At 39.0% G+C, this 26269-nt stretch overlaps 1 protein-coding gene across 2 annotated transcripts in view; it reads left to right on the top strand.

The window, feature by feature from the left end:
• The window catches only part of sbf2 (SET binding factor 2), a 588991-nt gene that overhangs the window by 224627 nt on the left and 338095 nt on the right, over positions 1-26269 (top strand). For both annotated transcript variants that reach the window (XM_087996565.1, XM_043705904.2), the window contains exon 3: positions 9369-9506. In XM_087996565.1, the coding sequence (XP_087852691.1) occupies positions 9369-9506 (138 nt within the window). The remainder of the gene's footprint in view (positions 1-9368; positions 9507-26269) is intronic.

Genomic DNA, 26269 nt, shown 5'->3' with positions numbered 1-26269 from the left:
AAATTACATTCAATTACACGTTTAAATTGTATTTAATTTAGAATGCTGAAAAGAATGAGACAATGCCATGTAAAAATTGCAATGATATGTGAGAATAGGTTAGTTATAATTTGGAAACAATTATCACCTCTGACTCTGAACTATTTAAATGGACTGAATTGTGACCAAGTATATTGCAAAAGTGCCAAATACTCATTTGGACCTAGTGTTAGTTGCTTAGCCAGATAATGTAGAAGGAATGGAAGGCACAGCATTCTGAAGGGTGACAATTATGCAATAATAAAATGTCATAGTGTTTCTTTAAAGGAATGATGCTCCACATTCAGGCTAAATATATTTCCAAACCAGCAAACTGTCTTAATCAATGTCACAGTAAATGTATTAGCAACCAAAAATAGATTAAATCAACAGACAGCTCTAAAGATTCTGAAGAAAGAAAGATCAAGGGGCTCACTGGTATTAATATGAGGAAAGATTAGGAATATGTTTAGAAATTTGGATAAGGCAAAGAGGGATCTATAAAATCAAAGCACAGATGTGAAATGAAATAACAAAATACTCTGAGATAAAGCAGTGGCTGGTCATTCAGAGAAGAAATATCCAAAAATAACGTAAATCGCCTTAAGACAGGAGATGAAGACCAACAAATTAATAATTTTGTTGTCTGATTCTTAACGAAGACATGCATAACATCGCTTCCTCAAACAAGATAACCTTACTGTAATTTATGACTGAGACAGCAAACTGGACTCTCCTGGAGAGATGGTATTGATTCCAGAGTGCTGGGTGAGATTAGAAAGGCAATTTGTGAGATATTGATAATCAGAAGTGACCGTAGGAGATCTATAACTTTGGGCTATGACATGTAGAAATCCATTTACTCAAAGGGTTGTGAAGTTTGGAATTCTTCATTCCCTGGTTATGGATGCTTTTTGTTGAATATATTTAAGGTTGAGGTATGCAGAATTCTGGTGTCTCAGGACATAGAGACATGATTGGGAAAAGGAGGGAAAACAGAGTTTAAAGAAAGATTTGTTGCAATTGTATTGAATGATCAAATATTCTTGCCATTCATGCAGTCTATTCTAGCTGCTATTTCCTATGTAGGCTAGCATGGTGTCCATTTGAAAAGTATGACAGACAGGCAAAGAAAATGACAACTGTAAATCTTCCAATTGATGGAGCAAAATGGAATTACTAATTAGATAATACCTCAAATTTACACCTATCGGAGTATTCTGGTAGACATGGAAACTCAAGAATTTTTTAGTGTCTCTACCCCGGATTGAAAAGCCTGGGTTCAGTTCCATCTGCTTCACAGTTGTGTAATAACATCTCTGGACGGGTTAATTCGAAAAATAGGTTAATAAAATCAAAGCGTAGAGGTTAAATTGGATGCTGAGTTGATGGCTTTTAGGATCTTCTCAAATGGAAAAATCACAAAGAACTGAATGGTTAACACTAATGTTTGCTCTCCAAAATTTGTCTCCTGTAAATACATGTATCTCTCAAAACCAGGATGATTCAGAACACCTTCATATTCTGTTATTGGAAGAATCTAACAATGCTACAGTTTTTGTGATTTCCTGGCTGGAGATAAAGCCCTGTATTTTGCAGTTAGTGGTGAATGAACAGCACTGTTTTATGCTTACAGAATTACTATGGGTTTTTACACTAGAATTGCTGATTACCAGGCAGTTAAAACAGCTTGGCAGCCACAACCAATTAGGTTGCGGAGACATGCAGAATATGAATCAGGAAATCTAAGTTAGAATATTTAATTCAATGTAAAAAGATTCATGGATATATCACTAATTTCAAGTTCTTCTCCAAATCACTCACCCTCCTGAGATGGAAATATAATCACTTCTTTTTCTTCAGTGATACAAAGTAAAAATCCAAGAAATTACTCCCTAACAACATAGTGGGTCTTCTGCAGAAAGATTATGATTGTAATCAGATATTCACAAATGGTTACACATTTGCTTTCACCTGAATGGACAAGCCCTAATAAGTTTGCATTATGTTTCTTGGTTATCTCATCAGTGCCACAACTTTATATCATGGAATCCTGGAGTCATACAGCACGGAAACAGACACTTCGGTCTAACCAGTCCATGCTGACCATATTTCCAAAATAAACTAGTCCCACTTCCTGCCCTTGGCCCATACTCCTCCAAACATTTCTTATTCAGGTACTTACCTAAATATTTTTTTTAAGTGTTGTAGCTGTATCCACGTCCAGTACGTCCTCTGGAAGTTTATTCCACACACAGATCACTGTGTTAAAAAGAAAACTTTCTGCTCTTACCTTGAAAGTAGTCTTGAAATCCCCCATTCAAGGGAAACAACACTTGTCATTCACCTTATTTATACCACTCATTATTTTATAAACTTCTATAAGGTCACCTCTTTACCTCATATGCTCCAGTGAAAGAAGTCCCAGCCTATCCAGCCTCTCCTTATAACTCTGCTCTCCATTCCCAACACTGTTCTGGTCAATCTCTTCTGAGCCCTCTCCAGTTTAATAATATCCTTCCTGTTAACAGGGAGGCCAGAACTGGACCCAGTACTCCAGAAGAGGCCTTACCAAGATTCTGTACAATCTAAACATAATGTCTCAACTCCTATATTCAAAGGTCTGAGCAATGATGGCAAGCATGCTAAATGCCTTCTTAACCACTATGCGTGATGCAAATTTCAAAGAATTATTTATCTGAACTTCTGGGTCTCTCTGTAGTACAACATTACCCGAGCCCTACTTTGAATTGCATAAGTCTTGCCTTCCATCGTGGATGTGACACCATGTCCAGTTGTCAGTGTAATGTAACTCATGGAGGACCAGGGTAAATTGGACAATAATGGTTTTCATGGTTGGTGACATGTAAATGTAAGAAATTGTTGTTGTGTTCACTACATAGAAACAGTCGTATCATTAGCCTCACTGTTACTCTTCTTGAAAAATCTAGATCAATGGATAAAAACTGAATGTATGGACAATGTTGAAGTCAAGGATGATTTTAGTTCCATCGATTTTACATATCCACTTTAGTGGGAAATACCCAAAAGATCAATTGGTAATTAAAGAACAGTTTGTAATTGAAAGCAGTATATTGCAGACAAAAGGTAACTCCTTTCCTACCTGTGATTTGATTATTGGTAAAGAAAACTCAGATTGATATTGCACCTTTCACAACGGCAAGGTGTTTTGAAGTGGTGCAAAGCCCGTGAAATATTTTCAAGTGTAATGCAGGGAAATATTTGGGTCAAATTCTGCAAAGCTTAATTATACCATCCATATCGGTGTGATTACTGGACAAATAATTTATTTCAGTTGGTTGATGAATGCATGTTTGGTATCAGGAACAGTAGGAAAACGTTTTTGTTTTTCTTTAAAGAGTGCCATTACATCATTTGCGTCGAAGGACAGATTGGGTCTCGATTTAACATGCCACTGAAAAGGTGATACATCCAAACACAGCACTTCCATGGTGTTGCATTAAAGTACCTGCTTTTTAAAGTGTAATTTGTCGTTTCTGCTGGATGGAATTTGCCTGGTAGTTAATTTGTCAGCTATGTTGACTTTAGTTGATGCATTATTCTTGGCCTTCTGTTTCTTCCATAGAGAGTGTCTGGGAAGCACGCATTATTTTTCTTCATATTATTAGTTTCCATGTGTAAGAATTGAATAATTTTGGCATGCAGCTTTTTCATAATCCTTCCTTCAGTTGAAACATGTCTGATTGTCTTGCTTCTAGGCTGATGTGTGTTATTTGGTCTTAATAGGCTGGGAGTAAATATCTCATCTTCATGTTCAGTATCACATTTCAGCAACACATCTATTTATATTTGGTGATAAACATGATATGCTTTTCAGTCTCAGTCTGTGAAGCATGTACCAATGTTCTTGTTACATTTATCAAAGATTATTCTTTGATTAAATATTCCATCCTGTTCCTATTCCAAATCTAAACCTGGACTGTGTTTCATCAATCTAAGCTTTAAATGTGCTGTTATTTGTTTCCATTATGCTTTTCAAAATCATTTAAATGACACAACTTATTCAGCTTATGGTTCTGAAATGCTCTAATACTTTAGATTTTGAAGGTAACATTGAGTAATGAATGTCTCAAGTTATTTGGAAAAGATCCTTTGGTATATATTTGATAAAATTTCTGTTGTCACTTCTCGTTCCATTTCTCTAAGGACTATTAGATGTTTTGTTGCTTCAGGTATGCCTGAAGCTTTTCTTGTAATCATCAATTTTAACATATTTTCTACCCCTGCTAGCATTAGGTTTCAACCATTGTTTACCTCTGTATCTTGAGAACTCCCTGACTTTGCATCATTGTACAATTTTGATATATTTTCTACATTTTCTTATGCATGTAACATTACTTGCAAAATCAGAACAGACCTGATAAAGTACCTTAGATCAAATAAAAGGTAGATGCTTAAGATAAGGATGAATGCTCAAACCTGCAAGTTTGAAGGAATACACTTGAAGAAAGTAGAGTGAAAATGAATGTGGCTGGTGTTACACTGGAACAAATCGATAATGTTATCTATTTAGAACAAATTAATGGAAGATGGCAGATGTGATGTAGAAGTTGGAAGAAGAATAGAGATAACTGCAAGTAATTTAGTGAAGATTGAAGGAAAATAAACTCAACTTTGCAACAAGGAATAAAATCATAAGGTGATACATTCTGTGCCTCAGAATCTGGACAATAAGAACTACAGAAGAAAACAGACATCTTGCAAATGCGGATACTAAGGCACATGCTAAAAAAAATCCATTTGCAAACCATAAGACAAATGAAGATATATTTGAAATTGTAGGAGCCAAAAGAACTCTGAAAATAATGATGTCCAGAAAAAAATGGTGTTTTGGCCATTTAATCAGATCTGGAAAGCTGCACAGAAATCTTCTAAAGGTCAAAGTGGAGTGCAGCACAGATAGGGTTTAACTTAGACCTAGTTGGATAAGGAATGTCAAAGTGTGGTTGCAGATGAGCTGAAGTGGATATGAGAGAATTTTGCAAGGAAAACTACTGTGGCATGCCATTACAGTACATGAGAATTGTAACAACAATCTTCTATTTTTCCTTAACGTCATTTACTTATTTTTTAATCAGCAACAGCTGACAGATAAATTAGCTTTCCTCAGCCAATAGATAAAGGAATCAGATATCTTGGCCCCCTGCATTTGTGTTCAAATGAAGTTTTATTAGCTGATTTTTTTTGTAGTGTAAACATGCAGCAAAACTGAGTATTTTGTTTTACGTTCTTAGAGTCATAGATTTGTACAACATGGAAACAGACCCTTTGGTCCAACTCATCCATGCTGACCCAGATATCCTAAATTAGCCTGGTACCATTTGCTAGCATTTGGCCCATAATCCCGCGAAACTCTTTGCTTGTTATAGACCCTATATTCGAATGACTGACTGAAAGGAATACAAAGATTTCATATTCTAACTGTAACAAACAACTAAAGGCAAAATTGCCTGAACAGATTATTATAAAGAACAAAGAAACTTTACAGCCCAGGAACTGGCCCTTTGGCCCTCCAAGCCTGAGCTGATCTTGACTCTCCAGTCTCACTCTTTCGAGAGACTAACTCTCTCTATTTACTAACTTCCATTCTAAATATGTGTATAAATTATTGCTAACCAATTTATTTCCCAAGTAAGCTTCCTTTCCTATTTTTTGGTCATTCTTTGCCATACTTTGCATTCCCTAGTTTGATGTACTTTTCAGTCAAACGGATTTGGGCATATTATAATGCACCCGTGCTAGATGGGATGTGAACCCAGACTACAGCCTAGAAATTGGGACACTATACTGCAGCACAGAATGCCCTGTTTCGTTATATTTTATTTTCCCTTAAATTAGTTTAGTTAACCTTGGATTGTGGGTCCGCTTTTAGGATATTTCTTTATAGCAGGAATATGTGCTGAAATATCCCCATTAATAACTCCCCATTAATCATTGTAAACAGTTTTCTTCTGTCTCCACTTAATTTGCCTTCTTTAAGTTTACAATCCTTATTTAAATTTAAAATTGCTTTTCTTCTGAGGTTGTTTATTAATCTTGCCACACTTCACAAAACACAAGTCAAGTAAAAAAACGATTGTCTGGTTGTTTGAAGAATGTGTTGCTGTCGGAAATTATTATGAATGCATTCCCTCAACTTCACTCTAAACTACCAGCGCCAACCTGATTTTTCTCATTTATGCATAGATTAAAATCATCAATGATTATTGCTGTACCCTCATCAAAAACACGACTGCTACTTGCATACTTTATCCCACATTGCGATTACTGTTGGGGGGCTTGTAGACCAGACCATTGGTGACTCCTTTACCCTGTGTATCCTTCCCCCTCCCTTCCCCCCCCACCTTCCAAATGAATGATGTATTTTGATCTCTGAAGCCATGGTCATTTTTTAAAGTGTCACACAATGCTATTCTTGATGAACAGGGCTACCCCTCCACCTTTACTTAGTTTTCCATCTTAAATACACACTTCTCAATAATCAGAACATATTTTAACATACTTCTCAATAATCAGAACCTGATCCTTGTCATTACACAGCCAAGTGTCTGTAATTGTTATCCGTTCATATTTCTTTACTTCATTGTGTCCTATCAATTAGTTTACTTGGTTATAAATTCTGTGTACATTCAGGTATAGAGTTTTAGTATTTTTTAAAAACCTTGAACCTCCTGTTTTCATTCTCTGACCATTGTTACTATTTTCCTGTTCTACCTTGACTGGATTTGCTATATCTACCCAAGCTTGATCCTTTGCCACTATTGCTTAATATAAAGTTCTCTCTGCTTTCCTAGTTATGTGGTTTGCTAAACAGTGGTGTCAGCATGTTTCACGTGAAGATCAACCCAATTACGTGGTGTCCACTTTGCTTGCCTGTTTCTTGTGAACTGGAACCCACTTCTCCCATGGCAGTCTTTGAGCTATGAACTCACGTGATTAACCTATATGCCTACTGCGAGTTGGCACTTGGCTCAGATGATCTAGAGATTATTACTCTCGAGGTTCTGTTCTTCAATTTGGTACCTAGCTCCTCATACTGTCTAAGCAGAGCCTTTTTCTAATCCTCCCAAAGTCATTAGTACATACAAGAACTGGATTCACCCCTCTCTTCAAGTTTTTATCTATACTTGAACAGATAATACTGTGGTACTAGGTAGGTTATATGGATTTCTGCATCTGTGGTCATGTCTGCAACTACCACACCGTTCCTTCTCACTTACCAAATAATACCTTACTGTGTGCGCACATGCCATTCCTCTGCTGACTTTGCATTCATCGATACAAGTGAGGACCATAAATTTGGTAGATAATTGCAAGGGTTGAGACTCCTGCATCACCATATTTTTCTGCTTCTTGCCTGCTTCATTCATAGTCATGCCTTCCCATCTCTTCCTGAGGCAGTTTAATGTATAATTCTTTATAAAGTTTGACATTCCTAATATCTCTGAGACTTAGAAACTAAAAGTCTAAATACTGTTGCAACTGTCTAGGTTACTATTTACACGTGAATATTTTGTTGGATGTCATTGACCCCACAATAACCAAACAACTCAACTTTTTATTGAGCAACATTGGAGTGGGTCAGGTGAACTTCTGCTCTATTTCACCTTAAATTAAGCAACCTATCCTAAAGCATAATGGCTTTGTAAGCTTCATATTTTAATATTATGTCCTTAATTGCTGCTTGTATTATAACACAAAGAGTTGTCTGTTGTCGACATAGTGATATAGCACAGAAACAGACCCTTGAACCCAACTCATCCATACTAACCAGGTTTCCTAAGAACTAGTCCAATTTGCTTGTTTGGCCCATGTCCATCCAATCCTTTCATATCCATGTACCTATCCAAATGTCTTTTAAATGTTGTAGTTGTACAGACCTCTATCAGTTCCCCTAGCAGCTCTGAACATTGGTTTCATGGAGAATACACTGCTTAGGAAAAAATAAGGAACATGTTGAGGAGCTCTGATTTTATCCTGGAACTGACCATTCCCAAGCAAAATATGCCAATGCATGAACTCATTGTAGTAATTGAATATTTTTAAGTAATTCCATATAATAACCAGTTTAGATTTTTCTCTAAATTAGATAGTACAGAGCTGAAAGGAATGAGATGAACCTTTGCCAGCAGTGTTTATTAGATTGTATTTTCTCTTTGAAAATGGTATTAAGTTGAGGGGAAGTGGTGGTATCATGATACTGTCACTGGACTTAAAATTCAGAGACCCAGACTAATGCTCTGGAGACATGGTTGTGGTATTCCGATAATAGTACTGAAGACATGTTCCAGGGCTAGCCACGTTCCCCAGCTAAGCTGTCCCATAATAGTTACAACACCAGCATCCACCTGTTAATGTGAAAAGTTGGCCAGGCGTGTCCTGTCCACAAAAAACATTACTGATGTAACCCAGCCAACTCTGTCCCATCAATCTATTATCGATCATCATCAAAAAAAACTGGTAACCCTGAGGACTGGGATCAGTTTAGAGTCCAGCAAAGGAGGTCAAAGAAACAGACTAAGAAAGGAAAAGAGAATATGAATGTAACTCATGAGAAGCAAAAGCTGATTGCAAGAGCTGTTAGGTATTGAAAAAATGAAGCTCGGTCAAAATTCGGCCCATTAAGGTGAGCATAGGAGATGCTATAGTAAAGAACAGTGAAATGGCAGAAAAAGTAAACTGATTGCTGTACATGAAAGAAGAGACAAATTGTCCCAGAAATATTAGGTGACCAAGGGGCTTGAGAGACTGGGAAATATGATCTCAGTAAAAAAGTGAAACTTGAAGTTCTGGATTAAACCTCCTGAACCAGATGAGCTTTGTCCCAGACTGTGGTTATCTTTCAAAATTCTATAATTTCTGGAAATGTTCCTGTAGACTGGAAAATAGAAAATTGAACCACTGTGCACAGTTTCCCTTCTATAAAACAAAAAAGGCAGGTTTGGAGTGGCAAACTGAGACTGCCATTCCCTGGATAATCTCACCCAATATTTCAGGTCTATGATAGTCAGACCTTGAACGTTTTTCCAGTTCTGATCAAAGAACGTCAGCATGGCTTATTGACTCTGACTCTCCCTTGCCTGATCTGTTAAATATTTTGAATTACCTCTGTTTTAAAATTCAGATTTCCAGAGTTTTGCAATTGTGGTACAAAATTAATAATGCAGTTTAATCAATATTGGTAGTTTCACTGTTGTAGCACTGACAAGTAGCGTATACAATTTCATAAGCCAATGTCTCAAATATTTCAAAACATTTGAGAAACAAAATTGTGTCCAACTGTGTTCATTATTTGTTTTTAATTCTAGTTTTGTCAACCTGGTGGCTGGCAGCTGTCCACTGAACGAAAGCAGCCGACATATTTTGTGGTGGTTCTGACAGATATCGACTCAGATCGGCACTACTGTGCATGTCTAACCTTTTATGAAGCTGAAATTAATTTACAAGTAAGTATATTCAGAGAATTTCCTATGTAATGCATCTTACTTTACAATGTGGTTAATATTTCATAAGTCCAGCCACCACAATAGGCTTCCAGAGAGAGGGTAGTTTGAAGAATGAAGAGCTCTGAGGGCTCTTACGCTGGGCAGGCTGCAGACACAGGACAGTACTGTCAGGGAGGGTATTCCAGGATCTTGATCTGTTGCTGGTCCTTCACTGTCAATATGGTTCCAAAATCAGAATTGTGTGTGGCTTGGAGGGTATCTTGGAAGTAATGCTGTTCTTGTTTGTTACTCTTGTCTCTTTCGGTGGTAGCGTTGGCTGGTTTGACAGGTGTTGTTTTAGGAGCCTTCGTGAATTATTGCACTGCATTTTGTAGATAGTGCACACTGCTGCCACTCTGTCAGTGGTGGAGGAAATGAATATTGAAGATTTTGAAATAAAACATGAGTCAAATAGCTGTTTAATTCTGGATGTTGCTGTGCTTCTTGAATGTTGTTGGAGTTGCACTCATCCAGGTCAATGGAGAGTTTTCAATCACACAACTGCCTTGTGCCTTTAGAAAGCGAATAGGCTTTAAGGATATAAGATTTAAGGTGCAGACTCCTTAGCCCTTGACCTGTTCTTTCGATCAAAGTATTTATCTGGCTCACCAATGAAAAGATGTTGATGGATTCTTCATGAATATCAAGTGTGACGGTTGGATCTCTCTTGTTGGAGATGTGTATATGTGGTGCAAATGTACTTAACACTTATCAATACAAGCCTGAATGTTGTCCAGTTCTTGCCAGACTTGGATACCAACTTCTTTAGTATCTAATGAGTTGTAAATGGTGTTGAATGTTGTGAAATAATCAACAAAAGTCTCCATCTTTGACCTTCCTTCCATCATAAGGTGATTCATGAAGTAGCTGAAGATGGATGGGCCGAGGACAGGGATCTCACGGTTCTGGTGGTGCAGGGGTAGATGTCCTACCTCTGGGCCAGAGACCATGCTCAATCTTACCTGCCCAAAAGGTGTGTAATAATATCTCTGAGCAAGGTGATTAAAAAAAATAACCAACATATGGATTTAGAGGGCTCTTGTGGCACAGTGGTAATGTCCTTACCACTTCCATCTGCTCAAGAACTGTGTAAGAAAATCTCTGAACAGGTTGCTTAGGATCTAAAACTCAGTATAAAAATAACTAAAAACCCTGAGTAGAAGACCAGACTCTGACTAAGTAACTTTGGATCCTTGTAGTGCAGTGGTGGTGTCTCTACCTCTGAGCCATGACGCCCAGTTTCAAGTCTCACCTGCTCCAGAGGTGGGTAATAATGTGACTGATAATAAAATATCTGCTCTGAGGAATTCCTGAACTGTTACCAATGATTATTACCAATGCCATTGATGATGACATCAATTTGAAGAGATTCTTTACATATCTAGAGTAAAACTAGCACAAAAATGTTGAATTTTACTGCCTTTTTCTCCATGGTGTGTTTACATTGATTTGTGTTGATGTTGATTTTTCCTTTCAAAACCGAGACAAGTGAACTATAAGGTATTATGATGCAAATAATTCTGATCCTTGTTTCAAGAATAGTGAATTTGGAGCACATTACATTTTAAACATTTTACTTTTAAGCATTGTCCATGATCAGAATTATATTAAAATATGTATGTGAAAAATGAATTCTGTTTATACCAAACTTCAAAAATGATGTTATCATTATCCTTTACAAAATATAATTATGTCCACTATCAACGAATGATGTGCTTATAATAGAGAACATTTAAGTACAGTTCCAGAGGCTTGTTTTGCTATCCTTGTTGAACTATTAGATACAATTTGTCACCAAGTATAATAAATTTTTAATTAATTTATGTTCGTAAAACTCCAAGAACATTGCTATAGTCCATTTGTACAAGCAGCATTTTTGGCAGCTGACTTGTTACTTAATTGAAATGCATCAAAACAAGTTTGAGATAAGTCTGAGCTAAATTATCTTTCCAGAATATTTCTTCAGATAATGATTATAAACATAATGTTGTGCAAAGATCTTTGTTTGTGAATGTTAATGTGAGGTTAAGGCCTTTAGTTTGTTACCTCCATCCTAAGTTATAAAATGGAATGTGGATTATGGTATTCCAGTGTTTTTATCAGCAGATTGATTTTCCTCTTGCACAGTTAACCCTGAAGCTTGTCCTGGAACCTTTATGGATAGCTTCCATTTCCTTCTCTGGACAATCTGTCATGTAGACATCAGTTGCTAAACATATAAAGTTCAAGGTTCTTCTGGTCAGACACCACAATTATGAATTTATTAAGATAAGCTACATACATTGAATTCCATTCTAATGACTAGATAATATGGCAAGCTGTATTGTTGTCCTTGTATTGCTTGAAAAAAACAGAACATTTTGCAAAAACAGCAGTCTTTAAGATACAACATAAAAATGGCTCAAATGCAGCAGAACAAAAATATGAAAATTGTTTAATCTGTACAATTTAACTTTAGAAAGTGTGATTTTTTTTAGATATAGCCATTGTTTCATGCCAGGGAGATGGAACATTTGTTATATGTTATCTGAACTGGCAGTTGGATATTAAACTTATAAACTCGGACTTCAAGTGCATTTATTTACAAATTGAACAAAGAGGTTGTTTTGCCAACCATTATTCCCCTTTAACTACTTAACTGAAAATAGAAAAAAAAAATCAACTTAAGACTAATGTTTCTTGGTTGAAAAATCAATATCCATGATGGCTACTGTACAGTAGGATGCCATTCAGCCCATTGTGTCTCTGCTCATCACAGTCTCTACCACTTCCCTTTTGGCCTACAAATAGTTTTTCTTTTTGGGACAACATCCAATTTTTTGATGGCTGTAAATGCATCAGCATCCTCCATTATTATTTTGCCATTCACCTTAAGTTGGTGTTCTATGGTTCTCAACTCTGTTGCTACCGGGAATGGTTTGTGTTACATTGCCCAGATTCATCATGATTTTGAGCAATCATATTAAATTTCTTTTCTTGCCGTTCTCTTTTCTAAAACGAACAGACTCAGCTTCAGCAATCTATCAATATAACTGAAATTATTCAACCTGGTGATCATTCTTTTATTATCTTTTCTACTCTCTCTCTCTTGTCTTCAAACTTCCTGAACTGTGGTCCAGAATTGGAAACACTAGTCCAGTTGAGGATGAGTCAGTCTTTCATGTAGTTTAGCCATACTTTTCTTGCTTTTGAACAATGTTACTCTATTTATAAGGCCCAAGATTCTATGTGCCATGTTAATTATTTTTTCAACATGGCCTTCCCCCTTCAGTGATTTGGGAGCACACATCCTTGGATTTCTCAGTTCCACAAACATGGAAAATAGGAGCAGGCTGAAGTGCTCTTTCAGCTTGCTTTGCCATTCAGTATGATCATGGCTGATCATCCACCTCAGTACTCATAACTACTTTCTCCCCATGCTCTTTGATCCCTTTAAACCTAACAACTATCTTAACTCCTTCTTGAAAACATTCCATGTTTTGGTTTCAAACTCTTTCTGTTGAAGAGCATTCCAGGCTCACCGCTCTCTGGGTAAAGAAAGTTTTCCTCATCTCAGCCCTAAATGGCCTACCACTTATCTTTAGACTGTGACCCCTGGCTCTGGACTCCCTGATCATCAAGAATGTTTTCCTTGCATTTATCTGGTCTCACCCAGTTAGAATTTCATGTATTTCTATAAGATCTCTCTTCATTCTTCTAAGTTTCAGTGAATCAATTCAGTCTGTCTTCATGCGTTAGTCCTACCATTCCACGAATGAAGATGGTCAAGCTTTGTGGCACTCCCTCCATAGCCAAAACACCTTTATTCAGATAAGGAGATCAAAACTGAACATAATATTCTCGATGTTGTTTCACCAAGGCCATGTTCAATTGTAACAAAACATTCTACTCTTATACTTGAAGCTAACATATCATTTGTCGCCTTCACAGCCTGCATGCTTACTGTCAGTGACTATTGTACAAGGATACTCTGTTCTTGTTGAACCTCCCCCTTTCCTGATTTGATTGCTGTCCAGATTATTTTGCCTCTGTTTTTGTTACTAACTTGGATAATTTTCACATTTGTCTATCATCTGCCATGCCTTTTCTCTCTCACTCACGTTGTTCAAATCACACTAAAGCATCTCTGCATCCTTTTCACAGTTTACCATCCCATTCAGCTCTGTACCTTCTGCAAACTGGGGTATGTTACTTAGTTCCCTCATCTAAATGACTAATATATATTGTGAATAGTTAGAATCCAATCATTGATCCTTGTGGTGCCACTTGGAAAAATATCAGTTTATTCCTACTGTTTATTTCCTGTCTGCCAGTTTCTCTGTCCATGTCAGTGCACTAACCCCAGTTCCATGCATTTCAATTTTACATGCTAATCACTTAGTTGGGACCTTATCAAGTCATTTGAAAGTCTCATGCACTCTTTAGAATTGTATTCTTTGATTTACATGACCTCACTTCATTCTTCCAAACAAAATATATTGTTTCACAGTTTTGTATTAAATCTCATCTGTTACTGACTATCCATTCTATGAGCCTGCTTTACGTCCTCTTGGAGTCTGTCGTTATGCTCATTATAGTTCACAATACCTTCAATTTTTGTACATTTTAAACTTATACTTCATAAATTTTGAAATTTCACCCTAAATACCCAAGTTCAGGTCAGTAATTCAAATCAATTAAAGTGGTAGTCCTAACATTGCACAAGCTCACCATATGCCATCCTCCAATCTGAAAAATAGCCAATCATTCACCACCACTCGGACTCCTGTCACTGACCCCGAGTTGTATCCGTGTTGTCACTGTTGCTTTTATTCCAAGACTTTTAACTTAACTGGCCTGTCAGAAAAGTTAACATTTTGAAAGACCACTTATACATACAACCACATTACTCTCATCAACTTTCCTGTTAAATAATTTAAAGTCAAGTCTGTTAAATACTATTTGCCCTTTGCAAATGCATATTAGCTTTTCTAATTGACATTTGTCCAAGTGATAATCCGTCTACCAGATTATCAATTGTAAAAGCTTTCCCACCTGTCAGAGTCCTATAGCATGAAAACTGACCCTTTGGTCCACCTAGTCCATGCTGACCATAATTCCAAACTAAACTAATTCCAGCTGCCTACAGTTGGCCCACATCCTTCCAAACATTTCTTATTCATGTACTTATCCAAATGTCTTTTAGATTTTGTAACTGTACCCACATCCACCACTTCCTCGAGCAGTTCATTTCACACACAAATCACTGTGTGTGTGTGTGTGTTGAAAAGAAAACACCCCTTTTAAAGTCCTCTCACCTTAAAAATATGTCCTCTCGTCACGAAATTCCTCAACCCTCGGGAAATGACATCAGCCATTCACCTTATCCATGCCCTCCGTAATTTTATAAAGCTTTATAAGGTCACCCATAACCACATTTGCTCCAGTGGTTATGGGTGACCTTAACCTGCTTCTTATAACTCAAACCCTCCATTCCTGGCCATGGAACCCTCTCCAGCTTAATAACATCCTTCCTATAATGGGGCGACCAGAACTAGACACGGTATTCCAGAAGAGACCTTACCAATATTCTCTGCAACCTCAGTATAACGTCCCAACTCCTATAATCAAAGGTTTAGCAATGGAGGTAAGTGTACTAAATGTCTCCTTAACCACCATATCTATTCACGATGCAAACTTGAAAGAATAATGTGCCTGAACCCCTAGATCTCTGTTTTACACAAATGCCCAAGGCCTTAGTTTTAATAAGTTCTGCCCTTGTTTGTTTACCAAAATGCAATACCTCACATTTATCCAAATTAAATTCAACCTGTCACTTCTTAGCCTATTGACCCAATTGATCAGGATCTCTTTGTAATCTTAGATAAGGTTCTTTACTATACCACCAATTTTGGTGTTATCCGCAAACCGTTACTAACCATGTCTTTTATGTTCTTATCGAAATCATTTATATAAATGACAAACAAAAGAGGATTCACTGATCCCTGTGAAACACCATTGGCCTCCAGTCCGAGAAACAAACCTCCAACATCACTGTTTTCTCCCAATCAATTTTGTATCCAGTTGGCAAGCTCACCCTGAATCCAAGTGATCTAACTACTAATTATTCTACCGTGCAGAATCTTGTCAGAGGCTTTACTAAAGTCCAAGTAAACAATGACTACCGCTGTGCTCTCATTAATCTTTTTGGTTACTTCCTCAAAAAACACAATCAAGTTTGAGAGACATAGGTATTTGGCAGCTGTTTTTACTGTGGAGAAGGATACGGAATGACAGAACCTGGGGAAATAAATAGTGACATCTTGAAAAATGCCCAAGATCTGATCAGGTGTAGCCTAGAACTTTGGGAAACTAGGGAAGTGATTGGGCCCCTTACTGAGATATTTGTGTCATCAATAGCCACTGGTGAGGTGCTGGAAGACTGGGGAGGTTGGCTAATGTGTTGACGCTATTTAAAAAAGGTGGTAAGGAAAAGCCAGGGAACTATGGACTGGTGAACATGACATCAGTGGTGGACAAGATGTTGGAGGGGATCATGAGGAACAGATTTTATATGTATTTGGAAAGAAAAGGACTTATTTTGGGACCGTCAACGTGGCTTTGTCCATGGGAAATCATGTCTCACTAACTTGATTGAGCTTTTTGAAGAAGCAACAAAGAGGATTGATGAAGCCAGAGCAGTGGATGTCAGACTTGTCCGTGAGTGGAATTAAACCAGGGTCCCTGGCGCTGAGGCATTGATGTTAACCACTGAGCCACCGTGCTACTCCAAATACAAGGAAGCTAAGTTACATCTGGCGTAGAGTATTATAAATGTCATTTTGCACGGGTTTTGTTTGAACTGTGAGAAACTATGTCTATCATTTTTTATCACAAATCCTGTATTAAGTCTGTGTTTACTGATTGTAACCATATCCTATTTAAACACAACAGTTCACATTCTGAGGTTTGACCAGATCAATGCATACTTAATTGTGAAGCTAAGTGCTAATATACAAATTCACATTTGTTGATAATTCTTTGTACAATGTGTTTATAGAAAAGGAAAACTTGTTTGAGATGGCCGTATATTAAAATCAGAATAAGGATATAAATCTAAAGACTCAAAATTAAAATATGTTTTTTTATGGAGCTAAAATGTTATGGGTGTATAGCAGCAATGGAAGCAGTTAAGCAGGTGGTTATCACATACAGTATGCAATGTTTTAGAAAATTAAAGATGTTTCTACAGCAATCTGGGCAACATTGTATAATTCTAAGGGCAGAATTTTATGTGGGGATGGTAGCTGAAAGTGTGATAGGTAGATGGAGGTGGGGGTAATGGTGATAGGTTGGAGAGGAAGTCGAGCAGATAGGTGGAAAGGAAGATGGACAGGTAGACCAGGTCATGAGGGCAGTGCCGAGTTGGAAGGTTGGATCTTGGATAAGGTGGAGGCAGGGGAAATGAGGAAACTGGTGAAATCTGCATTGATGCCATGTGGTTGGAGGGTCCCGAGGCGGAAGATGAGACTATTGCCACTCCCTAACCACCTGATCTGTCCTACCTGTCCATCTTCCTTCCCACCTATCCACTCCCCCTCCTCTCTGGCCTATCACCATTACCCCCACCTCCATCTACCTATTCCACTTTTAGCTACCTTCCGCCCCAGCCCCACACCCCTCTCATTTATCTCTCCATGCCCTCGGCTCACAGCCTCATTCCTGATTAAAGGCTTTTGCCCGAAATGTTGATTCTCCTGCTCATCGGATGCTGCCTGGCCTGTGCTTTTCCAGCACCACTCAACTCTAATCTCCAGCATCTGCACTCCTCACTTTTGCCCTCCTGAACTGTGGCAACCAGAACTGCACACAATAATAAAGCTGTGGCCCAACCAATGTCCTAGACAGCTACATCCTCCCAGTCCTTGTATTATATACTCAACTAACAAAGGCAAGTATTTCATATGCCACTTTCTCCCTGTTTGAGTGTCCAAACCCAAGATGCCTTTGTCCACCTTTGTTAGAATGGTCAGATTTCGCACTACCCCCAACTGCTCCTTGTCCTTTTGTGTGTTGTGAGCCTAATCTCATGGAAAAACAATGGGTCAATGTCAAGTCACATTTGTTGAGTGGGACCATTAGTTCTTCTGCTTTTCCATTCCATGTTACATTGAATATTCTGTATATTTAGCATTTCTAACCTCCAACCACCAGCCGCCTCAAAACCTTGCAAGTTGAAATGGACCCTTGAATTGTCATTGATATTGCTTACTCAAATCATGCACTGCCTTAGCTAAATCCTTTTTCACACAACACATACATGCCCTCCCATAGGTGTGCTTTGACATTGAGGATGCTCACTTACCCTTACCCAGCATGGAGGCAGCTGATCAGATTTCACAGCAGTTTAGCCAGGGTCCAATAGACAAACCCACAGCTGCTAACATCCTCTGCCACCTCCTTGCAGTTGCCTAAAAGACCATAAGAAATAGGAAAAAGAATAGGCCATTCAGCACTGACATCTAATAGAATCACAGTTGATCTGACATTACTCACATCCATCTGTTTCAGCTTTGGATCAGTTTAAGCAACTTTTTGTGAAGCTTTACTTTGACTAATGGCATTAGAGATAACATTTTACAAATATTGGTGATGGAAAGTGATATTTGATCCATTCTTGCCTGACTTCCAATGCATTGTACATAAAAAGATTCAGGAGCCTGATTGGAATTCTGCATTAAGATAATTCATGACAATATTTTCAAATTCATAACTTCTACCCCATCAGAAATTACCTACATAAAGAATAATAAAGATTCCTGGATGCTGCCCCATCTGGTGCCAGTAATGGTCTGCTTTTAACTGAGCAAAAGTCAAACTTAATAAGACAGACCTTACTGAGAAGTACCAACCTCTGGGGGCATCATTTAGGCCATATACACCATTATTTCATTTCCAGTGTTTCCCATTGCATTTGGTGCCTCTTTTGGAGTATAAAGAAGTATTCCCTCTTAAGTTAATCTTTCTGCAGAAATGCAGCATTAATATCAACTGATCAACTTCCTAAATGTTTGATTCTAACAAAGCCAGAACATTCAAAATTACTTTTCCTGTTGCAGGTGAATCTACTCATATCTTATTTCCCCAGTTTTTATTTGAAACGTCATGTCATTAGCCTTGCTTTAGCCTTAAATTCCATCTGGGGATGCATTTTTGGTATGTGTCCACCTATGTGATAGGACCCATAACTAGTACCTTAGCAGTTTAGTAGTTCTAGTTTTTTGGAATATTTTATTAACATGACTTCCTGTTTGAACAAATATGTCACCACTGTTTAAAAATGGAGGTAGACAAAAGGCAGGTAACTGGAGGCCTATTGGCTTAACTTCTGTAGTGGGGAAAATTCTTGAATTTATCATCAAGGAGGAAATAGAGAGACAGCTGGATAGAAATTGTCCCATTAAGCAGATGCAACATGGGTTTATGAAAGGCAGGTTGTGTTCAATTAATTTATTGGAATTCATTGAGGGTATTATGAGCACGGTGAACAACAGGGAACCAGTGGATATGGTGTATTTTGATTTCCAAAAGGCATTTAACAAGGTGCTACACTAAAGGCTGCTGCATAAAGTAAAAGTACATGGCATTACAGGTAATGTATTAGCTTAGATAGAGAATTGGTTAACTAACAGAAAGTGAAGAGTGGGGATAAATGTATGTTTTTCTGGTTATAAGACCATAAGACATAGGAGTGGAAGTAAGGCCATTCGGCCCATCGAGTCCACTCCGCCATTCAATCATGGCTGATGCGCATTTCAGCTCCACTTACCAGCGTTCTCCCCGTAGCCCTTAATTCCTCGAGACAACAAGAATCTATCAATCTCAGCCTTGAAGACATTTACCGTCCCGGCTTCCACTGCACTCCGTGGCAATGAATTCCACAGGCCCACCACTCTCTGGCTGAAGAAATGTCTCCGCATTTCTGTTCTGAAATGACCCCCTCTAATTCTAAGGCTGTGTCCACGGGTCCTAGTCTCCTTGTCTAACGGAAACAATTTCCTAGCATCCACCTTTTCCAAGCCATGTATTATTTTGTACGTCTCTATTCAGTCTCCCCTTAATCTTCTAAACTCCAACGAATACAATCCCAGTATCCTCAGCCGTTCCTCATATGTTAGACCTGTCATTCCAGGGATCATCCGTGTGAATCTCCGCTGGACACGTTCCAGTGCCAGTATGTCCTTCCTGAGGTGTGGGGACCAAAACTGGACACAGTACTCCAAATGGGGCCTAACCAGAGCTTTATAAAGTCTTAGTAGTACACCTCTGCTTTTATATTCCAACCCTCTTGAGATAAGAGACAACATTGCATTCGCTTTCTTAATCACGGACTCAACCTGCATGTTTACCTTTAGAGAATCCTCGACTAGAACTCCCAGATCCCTTTGTGCTTTGGCTTTATTAATTTTCTCACCATTTAGTAGTCTATGCTTTTATTCTTTTTGCCAAAGTGCAAGACCTCGCACTTGCTCACGTTAAATTCCATCAGCCATTTCCTGGACCACTCTCCCAACCTGTCGAGATCCTTCTGTAGCCTCCCCACTTCCTCAGTACTACCTGCCTGCCAACCTAACTTCGTATCATCGGCAAACTTCGCTAGAATGCCCCCGGTTCCCTCATCCAAATCATTAATATATAATGCGAACAGCTGTGGCCCCAGCACCGAACCCTGCGGGACACCGCTCGTCACCGGCTGCCATTCTGAAAAAGAACCTTTTATCCCAACTCTCTGCCTTCTGTTAGACAACCAATCCTCAATCCATCCCAGCAGCTCACCTCGAACACCATGGGCCCTCACCTTGCTCAGCAGCCTCCCGTGTGGCACCTTATCAAAGGCCTTTTGAAAGTCTAGATAGACCACATCCACTGGGTTTCCCTGGTCTAACCTACTTGTTACCTCTTCAAAAAATTCCAACAGGTTTGTCAGGCATGACCTCCCTTTACTAAATCCATGTTGACTTGTTCTAATCAGACCCTGCCCTTCCAAGAATTTAGAAACCTCATCCTTAATGATGGATTCTAGAATTTTACCAACAACCGAGGTTAAGCTGATTGGCCTATAATTTTCCATCTTTTGCCTTGATCCTTTCTTGAACAAGGGGGTTACAACAGCCATCTTCCAATCATCCGGGACCTTTCCTGACTCCAGTGACTCTTGAAAGATCTCAACCAATGCCTCTGCTATTTCCTCAGCCACCTCTCTCCGAACTCTAGGGTGTATCCCATCGGGGCCAGGAGATTTATCAATTTTAAGACTTAACTTTTCTAGCACTATCTCTTTCGTAATGGCAACCATACTCAACTCAGCCCCGTGACACCCTTTAATTTTTGGGATATTACTCATGTCTTCCACTGTGAAAACTGACGCAAAGTACTTGTTAAGTTCTCCTGCTATTTCCTTATCTCCCATCACTAGGCTTCCTGCATCAGTTTGAAGTGGCCCAATGTCTACTTTTGCCTGTCGTTTGTTTCTTATGTACTGAAAGAAACTTTTACTATTATTTCTAATATTACTGGCTAGCCTCCCTTCATATTTGATCCTCTCATTTCTTATTACACTCTGTTATCCTCTGTTTGCTTTTGTATCCTTCCCAATCTTCTGATTTCCCACTGTTCTTAGCTACTTTATAGGATCTCTTTTTCTTTAATACATTTCCTGACTTCCTTTGTCAGCCAAGGTTGTCTAATCCCTCCCCGGTTAATCTTTCTTTTCTTGGGAATGAACCTCTGTACATTGTCCTCAATTATACCTACAAACTCCTGCCATTTTTGCTCTACTGTCTTCCCGGTTAGCCTCTGCTTCCAGTCTATTTTAGTCAGTTCCTCTCTCATGCCCTCATAATTACCTTTATTCAACTGTAACACCATTACATCCGATTTTGCCTTCTCCCTTTCAAACTCCAGACTGAACTCTACCATATTATGGTCGCAACTTCCTAAGGGTTCCCTTACTTGAAGATCTTTTATAGAGTCTGGTTCATTGCAAAGCACTAGGTCCAGAATAGCCTGCTCTCTTGTGGGCTCCATGACAAGCTGTTCCAAAAAGCCATCCTGTAAGCATTCCATGAATTCCCTTTTAGATCCACTAGCAACATTATTTACCCAGTCCATCTGCATATTGAAGTCTCCCATGATCAATGTAACCTTGCCTTTCTGACATGCCTTCTCTATTTCCCGGTACATGTTGCGTCCCTGGTCCTGACCACTGTTAGGAGGTCTATACACAACTCCAATTATGTTTTTTTTGCCTTTGGTGATCAGCAGCTAGTGGTGTGCCCGAAGAATAAATGTTGGGATTGCAATTGTTTACAATTTATACATATTTATGATTTGCAGTTGCGAACCGAATGTATAGTTTGAAATAACACTAAAATGAGTGATAGAGCAATGTGTGCAGAGGAAACTGAAAGTCTGCAGAGGCATATAGGTAGGTTAAGACAATGGGCAAAGGTCTGGCACATGGAGTACAATATTTGTAAATGTGAGGTCATCCATTTTGGCAGGAATAACCACTAAATGAACTATTATTTAAATGGTAAAAAATTGCAGCATGCTTCTATGCAGAGGGACCTGCATATATCTGTGCATGAATGACAAAAGTTGGTTTGTCGGTGCAGCAGGTAATTAAGGCAAATAGAATATTGTCCTTCATTGCGAGGGGGATGGAATTTAAAAACAGGAGAATTTTATGCTGCAGCTGTATAGGCTGCTGGTGTGGCCACACCTGGAAGACAGTGGTCTCCTTACTTGAGAAAGGCTGTGGACTTCAGTAAGAACGTGTTCGACAAGGTTCCTTATGGTAGACTAATTGGAAAGGTTAGGTCACATGGAATAGAGGGAGAACTGATCATTTGGATACAGAACTGGCTCGAAGGTAGGGCTGGTGGAGGGTTGCGTTTCAGACTGGAGGCCTGTGTTCACTGGTGTGTCACGAGAATTGGTGCAGGGTCCACTTGTTTTGTCATTTACAGAGGAACCTCAATTATCTGAAGAAAACACGTGGGGAGTATTTTGTTTGGTTAATCGAATTCCGGATAATTAAATGCTGGATAACAAAATTTAGCCAAGCATCGGGACCTTGCAGTCTTGCCAGATAATCCGAAATTCAGATAATTGAATGCCGGATAATAGAGGTTCCACTATACATAAATGATTTGGATGTGATCATAGGAGGTTTGGTTAATAAGTTTGCAGACGACACCAATATTGGTGGTGTAGTAAACAGTGAAGATGATTTCCTTGGAGTTCAGTGGGATCTTGATCATATGGGCCAGTGAGCTGAGGAGTGGTAGATGGAGTTTAATTTAGAGAAATGTGAGGTGCTGCATTTTGCAAAGGCAAATTAGGGCAGGATGTATACCAGGTGAGGTTCAGGGAAGTGTTGCTGAACAAAGAATTCTTGGAACGCAGGTTCACAGTTCCATGAAAGTGGAATCACAGGTAGTAAGAATAAAGAAGAAGGTGTTTGGTATGCTTGCCTTTTATTGATCAGTGTTCTTTGAGTACAGGAGTTGAGAGGTCATGTTGCTGGTGTACAATACCTTGGTTAGGCCACTATTAGAATACTGCATGCAATTATGATCTCTCCTAATGGAAGGATGTTATGAAACCTGAAAGGGTTCAGAAAGGATTTACAAGGATGTTGCCAGTGTTGGAGGGTTAGAACCAAAGGGAGATGCTGAATAGGCTGGGGCTGTTTTCCCTGGAGCGTCGAAGGCTGAGGGGTGGCCTTATACAAGTTTATAAAATCAAGAGGGGGGGCATGGATAGGGTGAATAACCAAGGTATTTTCTTCCGTTTGGGGAAGTCCAGAACTACAGGGCATAGGTTTAAGCTGAGAAGGATTTAAAGATTTAAAAGGGAGCTAAGGGGCAACTTTTCACACAGAGAGTGGTGCGTGTATGAAATGAGCTGCCAAAGGAAGTGGTGGAGGCTGGTGCATTTACAACATTTAAAAGGCATCTGGATGGGTACATGAATTGGAAGGGTTGAGGGGTATGGGTGAAAAGCTGGCAAGTGAAACTGGTTGGCATGGACAAGTTTGACCATTAGGTTTGTTTCCAGCTATACAGCTCTCTGATTTTCACCTCTGAAAACCATCTGACTACCCCTCATCGGACCTTGCCTCTCCAAATGCATATAAGTCCTATCTTTCAGAATCACTTCCAACAACGTGCCCACTGTTGAAGTCAGACTCTAAGGTCGATAATTCCTTCCATTCCTTCTTCAACAAAGGTTCAACATTAGCCATTCTCCAATTATCTGGCACCTCACCTGTAGTTATAGATGTTACAAATATTCCTATAAGGGGCTCCTCAGTTTTCTCCCTAACTTCCCACAAATTTCTAGGCTATACTAGATCGGGCGTCTGGCATGACTTCTGTATGTAAGGGGAAATTGAAAGATTATGGTCGACATCTCCAAAATTTCCACCTTACTTCCCTTTGTAGCTTTGAAACCATATAATCTGGACCTGGAAGCTTTGAATCTTTAACAGGATAGAAATAGGCTGGCAGAATCGGTGGATGGAATTTAATACAAAGAAGAGGTAACTTTTTCATGCAGAACATGGTGTGTATCTGTAACAAGACCCCAGAAGAAGTGATGGAGGCAAGTACAATTACAACAATTAAAAGGTATCTGGGTAGATATATGAATAGGAAGGGCTTCGAAGGATATGGGCCAAATGTTGGCAAATGAGACTTCATCAGATTGGCATGTCTGTTTGGTGCAGATGAGCTGAACTGAAAAAAACTGTTCCTGTGCTGCATGACTGTGTCTCTATCATTCTGTAGATGTGAGGTAATGCATTTCTGAAAATGAATTCATGGAATGTGTTGCAAGATGGCCCATCCCTATTTACCCATGAAAGATGACAGTGAGCTGTCATCTTGAACTACTGTGTTCCATTTCCTTGTGGGTAGATCCACAGTGCTGTTGGAGAGGGAGCTGCAGGATTTTGACCCCGAAATACTGAAGGAATGAGTTATGCTTCAAAATTAGAATGGTGCGTAGCTTAGCAGGGAACATGAAGGTGGTGGCATTCTCTTGTGTGTGTTCTTGTCTTTCTAAATGATGGTGGTCATGGGTTTGATAGTCCTATTGAGGAACTTATGAGAACTTTTGTAGTGCATCTTGTAAGTGGTGCACATTGCTGCAATTGAACATTGTTGGTGTCGGGAGTGAATTTTTTTGGGCTGCTTTGAGTTGGCTGATGTCAAGCTTCTTTAGTGCTATTGGCGCTGCACTCCTCCAAGCAAATGAGGAATATTCCATTACACTCCTGACTTATGCCTTGTACATGATGGACAGACTTTGGGTGTCAAAAGGAGAATTACTCATTGCATGTTTTTTAACCTCTGACCTGTTCTTGTAACCACAGCACTTGTGTAACAGATCAAATTCAGTTTCTGATCAATGATAAACCACAGGCTGGTGGTAGTGGGGGAGTCATTGGCAGTAATGCCATTGAATGTCAAGGGGCAATGGTTAGATTGTCTTGGTGCAAGTGGTCATTGGCTGGTACTTCTGTGGCCACTTGACAGCCCACATCTGGATATTGTTCAGATCGTGCAGCATTTGAACCTGAATTGCTTCAGTAATTGTAGTGAATAGTGCTGAACATTATTTAGTTGTCAATGAACATCCCCACATCTGACCTTGTCATGGAGAGTAAATAATTGATGGAGCAGCTGAAGATGATTGGGCCAAGACAGTACCCTGAGGAACTCTGCAGAGAGATCCTGGAGTTGAGATGACCGATCTGTAACCATCACAACCATCTTTTTTGTATCATGTATGGCTCCAACCAGTAAACAACTTTTCCCTGATTCCCATTGACACCAGTTTTCCTAGCGTTTCTTGATGCCACACTTGGTCAAATGTGGCCTTGATTTCAAGAGCAGTGACTCTTACTTCGTGTCTGGAATTCAACTCATTTGGAAGTAATAGGACCAGCTAACAGTTCTAAATAGTGTACAGGGATAGAAGGAATTGAGGTTCACAAGCAGAGATCTTTGCAAGTGACAGGACATAGTATGAAAATAATTAATGAAACAGAATTTTGAGCTTCTTTGAATAGACATATTTATTTATTTAGTAGCCAGCTGGAGCGCAAAGGATTCACTCAGTTGATTTACAAATTGAGAGAGTTGGCAAATGAGAGATTGAGTAGACTGCAACTAATATTCATTGGAATTAAGAACAAGGAAATCTTATAGAAATGTACAAAATTATGGAGGGAATAGATAAGATAAAAGCAGGAAGGTTGTTTCCACTTGCAGTGAAACTAGAACTAGAGGTTCATAGCCTCAAAATAAGGGAGACCAGATTTAGTAGCAACTTCTTCACCCAAAGGGTTGTGAATCTATAGAATTCTCTGCCCAGTGAAGCAGTTGAGGCTACCTCGTTGAATGTTTTTAAGGCAAAGACAGATTTTTGAACAGTAAAGCAATTGAGGGTTATGGTGAGTAAGTGGAGGTGCCATGAAAAGATCGGACATGATCTTATAGAACAGTGGAACAGTCTCGAGGGCTACATGGCCTACTCCTGCTCCTATTTCTTATGTTAACATCATGGCCACTAAGACTATCTGATTATATGGCTTTCTGCTACTGGTGGAATTCCTAGTTTGTAATGTATTTGTTGACCTTGTTAAACTGTGTCCTCTCTCTTGTCTTCTATCT

Source organism: Chiloscyllium plagiosum, unplaced genomic scaffold, assembly GCF_037043375.1.
Source record: "Chiloscyllium plagiosum isolate Xiang-an unplaced genomic scaffold, Cpla_swu_hap1 HiC_scaffold_18, whole genome shotgun sequence".
NCBI classification, from domain to species: Eukaryota; Metazoa; Chordata; class Chondrichthyes; order Orectolobiformes; family Hemiscylliidae; genus Chiloscyllium; species Chiloscyllium plagiosum.
Note: the sequence above shows the minus strand (reverse complement) of the source record. Positions and strands in the feature narration are given on the sequence as shown.